At 39.7% G+C, this 10,731-nt stretch overlaps 1 protein-coding gene across 11 annotated transcripts in view; it reads left to right on the top strand.

Moving 5' to 3' along the window:
- Window positions 1-5,115, top strand: part of rbfox1 (RNA binding fox-1 homolog 1) — a 398,218-nt gene extending 393,103 nt beyond the window's left edge. For all 11 annotated transcript variants that reach the window (XM_037544776.1, XM_037544774.1, XM_037544775.1 and 8 more), the window contains one exon: window positions 2,954-5,115. In XM_037544776.1, coding sequence (XP_037400673.1) covers window positions 2,954-3,076 — 123 coding nt within the window. In that variant the 3' untranslated portion in view covers window positions 3,077-5,115. The remainder of the gene's footprint in view (window positions 1-2,953) is intronic.
- The last annotated feature ends 5,616 nt before the right edge of the window (window positions 5,116-10,731 follow it).

A 10,731-nucleotide genomic window follows, 5' to 3' on the forward strand; every position in this document is an offset into this window, starting at 1 on the left:
GTGAGCAAACGGACCCTCTTTTCTTCCCCTGTCTGTTTCTCTGCCTCTTCCCATCGCATCCCCTTATTTATGCCTCCCTGGTCCCTGTGTGCACTCGTCATGTGCTGCCTCTTTTTTCCCTGCGCATGGTTTTTAGCACAGCTGACATCTCCTCGGTTAAACGTAATTGAATTTGTCTCTTGTGCTAACGGCAGCTGAAATGCCACATTAATCCTCCCAGTAAACGTGATAAATGTCTTAATTTCTTGGCAGTGTAGTGCATGTTAGTTATTATATTTCTAATTTTGTGAATATCACCTAGCCGAGCGCTCCCCTTAATGGAATAATTAGTCATTTTGATAATTAAATCCATCACCTAAGTGGTGCTGTAGCAACAGCTAAAAGGGGGAAAGAGCAGGAGAGAGGGTAGAGAGAAAGGAGCACGAGGAAAGCCGGTTAAGGGCCAGAGGCTCCGAACGGCGGCGGCAGGACCAGCTGGCTGTCTGCGAGTCCATCATGAGGAGACTTATAATGCCTTCTTTAATCACACACCATCGTAATGCATGGATGCCATGAATAAATGTGAAACCCACAATGATCGCTGGGTCTCTTTCTACTCTTTAACCCTTGGGAGTCACAGTTATTGCCTGCGTGTTGCAATTTGGTGGTGATTATATCTGTAGCTCGTTTAAACAAGCAAAAAAAAGCATGTAAGGTTTGAGTCTAGAGGACGTTAGTCTTGTTTTGCAGAAGGTCTGAAGTGCAGACATACATTACTGTTCAAAAGTTTGGTATCTCTGTTTTCAGTAATACTAAACCAGTTTTGTTTTCAGGTACGAGTATAAAATTATTCTAATATGATGGTAATAATAATAATAATATTAATACATTTTATTATATGTAGTACACTTTTCATGACAACGTCAACTCAAGGTGCTTTACAGAAAAATAAAACTACATTTTATAAAACACATCTAAAAAGAAGAATTATAAGATTCTTCTTAAAAAGGCTCAGAATTTCTTAAACCAAGACAAAATCCATAAAACACGTTTAAAAGGAAATTTCATAAAATTCTACTTCTAAAGCAGGATAATTCATGAAAACACGTCTAAAAAGAAAAGCCTTTAGGTTCTCATTATGAAGAGACCCAGAATTACTTAAAATGAAAAAGACTGAATTTAGAAAAACACGTCTGAAAAGAAAAGTCTTTTAAACAGAGATAAAGAACCAGAATTCCTTAGAGACTCCGAAAGCTCGTTCCATACTTACGGGCTCACGATCATTTACATTTACAGCATTTGGCTGACGCTCTTATCCAGAGCGACTTACCGTTTGATCATTTTTTACACAGGTAGGCCAAGGCGGTGTTAGGAGTCTTGCCCAAGGACTCTTATTGGTTTAGTGTAGGGTGTTTACCCAGGTGTGGAATTGAACCCCAGTCTACAGCAGAGAAGGCAGAGGTGTTAACCACTACACTAACCAACCACTGATCACCCATGGAGCATAACTTTAAACGGGGAACATATTACTGTTTTACAGATTTTAAATAGTCTGTAAAAATCTTATTTTCATATGAAACGAGCAGAACTGTAGGTGATGCTGTAATCAGTGAGACTTCAGGCTTAAGAACTTAAAATGAAATTAATGCCTGGACTCATATTCGAATAGCGGTGACCAAATTTCATTGATCAAACATTATTCATAGTTATTTTATGTCAAGAAATAACTAAATACATATTTACAGTTTATTGTTTACCACTATGTTTACCAGTTCCAGTACCAGAAGAACCTCTTGTTCCTCCCCACATCGTATAAATTGTGAATAAACCACCAGTTTATGTTTTGGTATCTAGTATCTAACATTTCAGTTTACTGAATTCATTGAATAGCAGTCACTAAGCTATTACAAACGTTGGAATGGTATAGTGTAAATCAAATGTAGTGTAAATAATTATAACTATGTAATAGAATGTGTAGTTATTTACATATAAATTGTAATAGTGCTACCCTTACTCACCATTGTCACTAAAACGTTAGTATCGAGTTAGTATCGTGTTTTTATTATGTGTTGCATTCAAATTGTATTTACAGTAGATAACAACGCTATTCCTAATGCAGAGTTTTCAGAGACACTTCATTCACTCAGTGATGAACCATGACTCTTAGCTAGGGCTTCAAATCAGGCCATAAATATCAAAAATTGGTCAAAACATGAGGAAAAAAACCCACCTCTGCTGTAGATTTCTCTCCGAAAATTGTTTCAATTATATACAAAAACGTTATAGGTTGATTTGTCTGTCACTACAAAATGACGCTGATAGTCAATCCAGTGTGTTAGGACTTTTCTTCAGCTCCTGAAGTCCTAACCAATAGGAGAGCTGTACCTGTCTAGATACCACAGAGCAATTCCTACTTTGCCAATATTGTACTGGGAATTTCAGGAATTTAACCCTTTCATTTTCATCCAAAACTTAACAGTGAAACAGGTTCAGTACAGTAATACTTTCAGAGTTTAAATATGAGCAGGACTCTATCTCAGTAATCATTAGAAGGTTCTCCTCTGAAGTTATTAGACTTCTCTGAAGTCATCAAGTGAGCAAATGTATTTCCATCACCCTGATACAGCTGGTTGCTTAGTAACTTTGGTTTCCGTGGCTACAGCGTTAACACGGCTTTATGTCAGGTCACCAAAGCGTTCCCTCCATCAGTGCCCCTCATAACTCGACTTCTAAGGGTTAAAAAAGCTCATGTGTGTTATCTTCTGCCTCCTCGCTCACCTGTTTCGCTTTTGTTTTTTTTAAGTAGCTAAACTCATTTCTCCTGGCATGCGGTGTCTTGGTGTGCTTGCTGCATGACGATGGTGATTGGTTCCGTCTGGGGGTATGTACAGGAAATGAGAACAAAACCTAGCGCGTGTGGTTCGAACCACGACGATTAAAAGCGTTTGCACCCGTGACTTCTCTCCCTCCGCAGAACGCTTTCGCGCCCCTGACCGATGCCAAGACCAGGAGTCACGCGGACGATGTGGGTCTTGTTCTTTCTTCATTGCAGGCTAGTATATACCGAGGTGGATACAGTCGTTTCGCTCCATACTAAGAAAAAAAACAACAACACAAAACCAACAAAAAACACTAATGAGAATCTTCCTGTGGGGTAAAGAGAGAATAATTCAGAGGCCTGGGTATTGCAATACATGCAGTAGTGCATCATTTTGGCATCTCTTAAGAGAGAGGACAAAAATGGATATTTTTCATCTTATACCTCAGATATTTTGTGCTGTGTATTTTAATATTGTGGGTTTTTAATTTCTAAAGATTACATAGATTGTTGGCTGTAGAGGTTTCTGTGGTGATCTAGAGAGCTGCTAGATTTTAAAAAGAAGAAAAAAAAACACTTAAAGAGACAAATTGTTAGGGCTTTATCATGTAAATGAATTATGTATGATAAATATTAAGTCCCTTGGGGTTATCATATTTTGTAAGAGTGTAAGTGACTACAAGTGCTTTTTTTGTTTGGGTTTTTTTTTTTGGTTTTGTTTTTGTTTTTTTTGTTGTTTTTTTTAGTGGTTCTTTTTTGCTTTTTGGGTCGTTTGTGGTTTCCATGCCTGAACGAAGGGGTGGGGGGGGCAGGAAAGTAGACAGTAGGTGAGCGTAGACGCCCGTGTCTCCGCGGCGGGCAGCAGAGGGGGGCCCAAGGGAAGCCAGTGCACCAAGGTGGTGCGAAGACAGGAAAGAAACCACTGAGGCATTGATTATTTCAGCCGTCTGATATCAGTCATCACTCAAAGCCAAAGTTTATGTTCCCAGGATGTTCTACGTGTTTGGAATTTTACATAGCGGCTCTTAGAAAACCTCCACAAAACTTCACCGTGACAGTATTTTACTGTTTACCTATTATCTAGTACGTAGGTCAGGCCCTTAACTAGTTGATGCCAACCACAAGATGTTCTTTTTATATTACGGTACTTCCAGTATATCGATTGATATAATTGCTGACTTTTATATTACGGGAGAGATGAATAAGTAAAAAAATAAAAAAAATAAAAATAAAAAAGACGGCCAAAGTGGCGCCGTTTATATTTTCTGTTTTCTTGTTTTCCTTTCTTTTATTTCTTTTCTTTTTTTTTCTTTTTTTTTTTTTTTTCCAAAAGTAATGAAACTATGATTATTTGTACCGGATGAAAGTGGAAAAAAAAAATAATAATAATAAACCAACAGTGTATTAAATTTGATCTGTTCAGTGGAAATGTTCTCTTATACGAAATACACAGCTGTGTAATGTTTTAGATTTAGTGTGGTAGACCAACTGTTAGAGAAAGGTGTCTCATTTTTTATGGAATCATACTCAGATTTATATCAACACTTTACAAGTAATGCAATCATTATGTAGATATGATCATAGTATTTTTGTCAACTGTACTATTTTGCACACACGACCTGCAGTTTTTTCATCACTTCTCAGCTCGTGGGACATTACATCGTCTGTTGTTTGCTTTTTTTTTTTCTTTCGTTTTTTTTTTGTTTTGTTTTCTTTTATTTCTTTGCTTTGCCTCGTTTCAGTTTTGATATCATTTTTAATGTGACATCCTTTGTAATATTATTTTCTAGAAAACACAGCCTTTACACTTTGAAACTGTTTGATTATCGAGAAACTGAGAAATATAGGACTTGTGAAAAAGATATCTATATGTAAATATGAATAATGATAAATATGTCATTTACAAGTGCTACACAAACAAGCCGTCGAGGCGTCCTTGAAGAGTGGCGGCATGTGCTGTGCATTCGCGAAGAACTTCCCTTCATGTTGTTTACAGTATACCTACTTAGAGGTGTTTGTCACATATCTCATTTTTGTTTTGTTTTGTTTTGGGGTTCTTTTTTTGTATTTATAAAAAATGTTGAAATACATAAAATACAACAAAAACAGCAGCTTAAATTTATCCAGCTGCAAATATCCTCTTGTGTACTGTGTGTCCTACCACACAACTGGGCAAAAATATCGTATCCACTGCTGTAACTCTGCTATACTTTCTGCTTCCAGTAGGTGTTGTGAACAGGCCTTCTCCTTGTCATTGTATGTGCATGCACTATGATCCGCATAACAGTAACCATCAATAAAGTTTCTCAAGATAAGGAGAAATTGTGGTGGCCTATTTTTTATTTTTTTTATTTTTATTTTTGAATTCCTTCACTATTCTCATAAAGTGGTATATGTTGCCGAGTGGATCGTGTTTCCTGGTGATGGACTGCATTTTTCCCTCTGATTTGATTTACCTGAGTTAAATTGCGTTTAAAGGCACAAGGCAAAGGGGAAGCGATCATCTCCGAGGAGCCGGAATAAAATTGATGCCTCCAGGACTGAGGCGCTCATCCCTCAGGTTCGAACGCGCTGCCTCCACGGCAAAGATGATGAAGGCGAGAAGAAACCCCACAATCTGATAAACTTCCAGCACACAAAGGTTATGAAACATATCTCCAGCCAGATATAGTTTGAGAATGAGAAAGCTCATAAAAACAGCCATCCGATGGGTGGGGTGTGATTTCGGCCTATTCGAGCGCTTGAATAGGGAGGATTTGTTTTGAAACGTGAATGAAATATGCTGCCTCAGAACTGTGATTGTTTGTGGAAAGGGTTTCTTTTTTTTTTCAAAATGTCATAACTCAGTGTGTGAGATGTTAAACAGAGAGATTCAGAGCGGTGTGGTGTGAACTGGTTCAGACGTCTTTACAGTGGGGGTGATGGGAACCAGGGGTCGCCATGACTACAACACAGATATAGACACTTTATTTACCATCCAGAGAACCTACACGAGTCTTCTGAGCTTATATGGAATGTTGATGATGGGAAAATGTGATAAACCTGAAAAAAAGACAGAATCTGTCTTACAATGACCTGAATAAGTGTAACAGGCAGTATTCATAGCCATTTAATGTAATATCTTTCTGTGAGGGAGCTTTTAGAGCAGAGGTGACTAATAGGCGGATCGCAGTCCAAGTGCAGACCCAGACGCTGTCCTGTGCAGACTTAGACCCATAACCGATAAACTATGGAGAATTGTTTAATTTCGATGGGGTGGTCTTGTTTTAATTGGCATAGCTTTTAAAGACTTTACGGTAGTTTTAGTGCCCCGAGATTCACAGACCAATCGCATGCGCTGTAAATATCACACGCGATGCTACTCAGCCAATCAGATCTGTGCATTACGATGAGCTCTGAGACTCGAGTGAGTGACGCCACACAGGGGAGGGACGAGGAGAGAAACAGCAGTCAGAGAGGAAAGTGAGTCAGAGGGAAGTTATTCCACATGACGTGATCTAAAAAGAGGAAACTGACAGTAAATGTTGGTGAAATCTGACCGAACTGGACTTTATTTGATCTGATGTTCAGTAAATGTTGGTGAAATCTGACCGAACTGGACTTTATTTGATCTGATGTTCAGTAAATGTTGGTGAAATCTGACCGAACTGGACTTTATTTGATCTGATGTTCAGTAAATGTTGGTGAAATCTGACCGAACTGGACTTTATTTGATCTGATGTTCAGTAAATGTTGGTGAAATCTGACCGAACTGGACTTTATTTGATCTGATGTTCAGTAAATGTTGTTGAAATCTGACCGAACTGGACTTTATTTGATCTGATATTCAGTAAATGTTGTTGAAATCTGACCGAACTGGACTTTATTTGATCCGATGTTCAGTGAATGTTGTTGAAATCTGACCGAACTGGACTTTATTTGATCTGATGTTCAGTAAATGTTGGTGAAATCTGACCGAACTGGACTTTATTTGATCTGATGTTCAGTAAATGTTGGTGAAATCTGACCGAACTGGACTTTATTTGATCTGATATTCAGTAAATGTTGTTGAAATCTGACCGAACTGGACTTTATTTGATCTGATGTTCAGTAAATGTTGTTGAAATCTGACCGAACTGGACTTTATTTGATCTGATGTTCAGTAAATGTTGGTGAAATCTGACCGAACTGGACTTTATTTGATCTGATGTTCAGTAAATGTTGTTGAAATCTGACCGAACTGGACTTTATTTGATCTGATATTCAGTAAATGTTGTTGAAATCTGACCGAACTGGACTTTATTTGATCTGATGTTCAGTAAATGTTGTTGAAATCTGACCGAACTGGACTTTATTTGATCTGATGTTCAGTAAATGTTGGTGAAATCTGACCGAACTGGACTTTATTTGATCTGATGTTCAGTAAATGTTGTTGAAATCTGACCGAACTGGACTTTATTTGATCTGATATTCAGTAAATGTTGTTGAAATCTGACCGAACTGGACTTTATTTGATCTGATATTCAGTAAATGTTGTTGAAATCTGACCGAACTGGACTTTATTTGATCCGATGTTCAGTGAATGTTGTTGAAATCTGACCGAACTGGACTTTATTTGATCTGATATTCAGTAAATGTTGTTGAAATTTGACCGAACTGGACCTGATATTCAGCTGTCGACTGTATAAGATGCTGATATTCCTACTCGGCTACTTCAGTAAACAGTATACGGCGCTGAGTCACGATGTAGGTTAGACATTATGATGTTCCAGACCTTTGCTTGAAAAGAATTTCTCTAACTGGACCTTACTGAATTAATCAAAGACCCCTGTTTTAGAGGCATTACACCAGTGGTCTCCAACCCTGATCCTGGAGAGCCACCTTCTTTTGGTTCCAGCCTCCAGTAAGCTGCTCCACCCTTAATTAACTCTAAATACATCTGATCCAGCCAATCAGCGGCTTGGGAAGCTGTTGGTTAGCTGGAGCAGTTGTGGCAAACTGGTTGGAACCAGGCTCTGCAGGTAGGCAGCTGTCCAGGACCAGGGTGGAGACCATTGCATTAAACTAGCCTAAATAAGACTCGACCACTAGCCTGAAAGAATGGGTACAAAAAATCATGTGACTGTACTGAACAAGGCCTTAATAAATAACCTCCCCTCATAGTCCGTGTGCATTGCTGCAGCGTTTTAAGTATGTGTCTATGTATTTATGCGCCAAAGAAAAAAATCAATTTTATGTAAATTTCTGACAGTTTTCTTATCTTAACTGTTCAGATGTCTGGTTCCTATCACCAGGGGTGGTGCCAAAAAGCCTCTGAAAGCAGTGGGGCAAAATTATATGGCCATAAGATTATGGGTTCCACTCAAATAACAAACTCTGCTAGCTAATATCTAGTACATGAAATATTAATTTAGCTAGTAAGAAATATTCCATTTCGCACTGTGTTGGAACCTAAACTATGACCGAGTTAATCGATGTGGCCGGTCAGTGTCTGTGCACAGGTTTGTAGACACCAGCTCACCTTCTGAAATCAAAGGTACTAAGATGGAGTTTGTCCCCTTTTGCTGCAGTTCTGTCAGAACAGCATTCGCTGTGAGAGTTTTATTGCATTCAGCCACAAGAGCATTAGTGAGGTTGGGTTCTGATGTTGGATGGTCAGTTCTGGATCACTTCAACTCATCCCAAAGGTATTGGATGGGGCTCCATCACTCCAGAGAACACAGCTCCGCTGCTCCACGGCCTAATACTGAGGGGGCTTTATACCCCCCCAGCCCATGCTTAGTGTTGGGCATGGTGACATTAGGCACAGCGGCTGCACCTTAAAGTGCTGATTTCACTCATAAGAAGGACACTCATAGATGTAGTGTCCTGCAGCACATACAGGCATGTGCAAAAATTTGAGCTCCCCCAGTCAAATGACGTCTACAGAGGCATTATTACGCGAACTTTAGTGCACAATTTCCATTTTCTTACATACAGGGGGAAAAAACTAAATCATGAAACATGCCCTAACTTTTGCACAGGCCACATTTTCCCCAGATATGTTAAATTCATCAAATAAACAGTAACTGGTCATGAGAATAAAGTGGTGTGTGTTCTCTGTAGAGGAAGCGTTCACTTATTTACACTTAGAAAATCAGCCCAACCAAGACGAAGAAGGGACACGTCTTTCCCCCATAACTATAAAGAATAGTAACTATTATCATGCTCTCATATCATCAAGGTGTACTGGAACTTCATAAATTATGCGCGGCGCAGATAGTCCTAGCTGAAGAAAAGACGAATTACCTCACATTCTCCATTTGATCAGCGTAATTAGAAAAACTTAGCCAGCGGTTACATGGAAAGATAAGCAATATAAATGTTTAAATGTGATGAAGGAGTCACATTATGCTAGGTAATTACAACTCGTCTTCACAGAAATGGGTGATCAATAATTAACGTATCTTGGGTCACATGTCAGGGACATAATTTAAAATTGGTTATTAATTCCGTTATATAAGGAAAGGGAAAAAAAAGGACTTTCTCTCCAGATTCTGCAGCCGGGTCCGTGGGGAGAGGCCTGATGTTCTTTAATTCAGTTTCTCTCCTCTCTTTCTGCTTCTCCAGTCCTTAATGCACCCTCTGCTCACATGTTCTGCACTGCTCCCTCCCTCCCTCCCTCCCTCCCTCCCTCCAGCTCCCCGAGACCTGTCAGTAATAATATGATATATGTTTCTGAATTAAATCAAGTATTAAATGAAGTAATTTGGGTCTCTTTGCTCAGTTTGATTCACTGAATGAGGCTGGTTTGATCATCATGGAAATTGCAGCGGGTGTGTGGACGGTTGCTTTCTCGTGCTTGTCCAGCCGTCACCTTTTCTGCCTCCGGGGCCTCGCACACTTACAAATCAGACGTGTCACTAGCCTTCACGTTTATAAAAGCTCAAAACATTTCTCATTTTCTGGGTTCCTTCACGCTTTCACATCAGTCACATCATCCAAGACCCATTTTCTATTGTGTGGATGGATAGCCATAGAGCGCCCAACACTAGGTGATAGGAACCAGAGGTCGCCCTGTCTACTGCTCAAATAAGGCCATTTTATTTACTACCCAAAACCACCAGTGAACCTACACGTGTCCTCTGAGCTTTTATGTGGAATGCTGATAGTGGAAAACCTATTTTACCTATTTTGAAGTACAACTCCTTCTCAGCTGAGAACAGTTTGTTTAATCTCAGAACTATCATAAAGCAACGCAGCGTTTTTGTAACCACGTCACATCAGCTGAGGGAGTTGTTTTAAGGCAGACGTCTGGTTCCTATCACCACCATTGGGAATTCTGACTCAGCAGGTTTTGGCAGATTGCGTGTTTTCACATCAAGCCAATCGGAATGACATCTTAACCATTTAATGAGGCGGAAATTTTTGAATAAAAAACAACAGAGCTCCCCTCTAAATATGACTATAGTCATATATAGACGGAAATCTAGGATTTAAAAAAAGCATCACGTCAGCACTGATGGCTGGAAGAGCTTTGAGTCTGCCCTATTTCCCTCCTTCCGCAGACTCCAGCAATGCCGCTGTTTACATCCAGACATTAGACGTGTTTTCATACTTATTTGTCACAAATATGGCTCTCATGAGTCACTGCCATCTCAGAGAGTCTTGGAGTGCACCTTGCTGCAGGCAGTAGAGCTCTGCTGCTTTCAGCTGATCTCATTCCAGCTCTGCGTCTCTGCAGTGGCTTTCTCACGGGTTACTGAGATTTCATGCAAACTTTTTATTTATTTGTTTGTTTATTTATTTATTTCCCCCCCCCAGAGGTTAGGGGGGTGGGGGTGGGGGTGGGGGGGCCACTTTTCAGTGCTCATGTCCAATAGGAGGTGCACATTAATGCTAGCTGCAGGCGTTAGCATGAGGCAGCGGGGCAGAAGCTAATCGGCTCTCCATCGTATCTGTTCTGCTCCACTTTC

Source organism: Pygocentrus nattereri, chromosome 14 (assembly GCF_015220715.1).
Source record: "Pygocentrus nattereri isolate fPygNat1 chromosome 14, fPygNat1.pri, whole genome shotgun sequence".
NCBI lineage: Eukaryota > Metazoa > Chordata > Actinopteri > Characiformes > Serrasalmidae > Pygocentrus > Pygocentrus nattereri.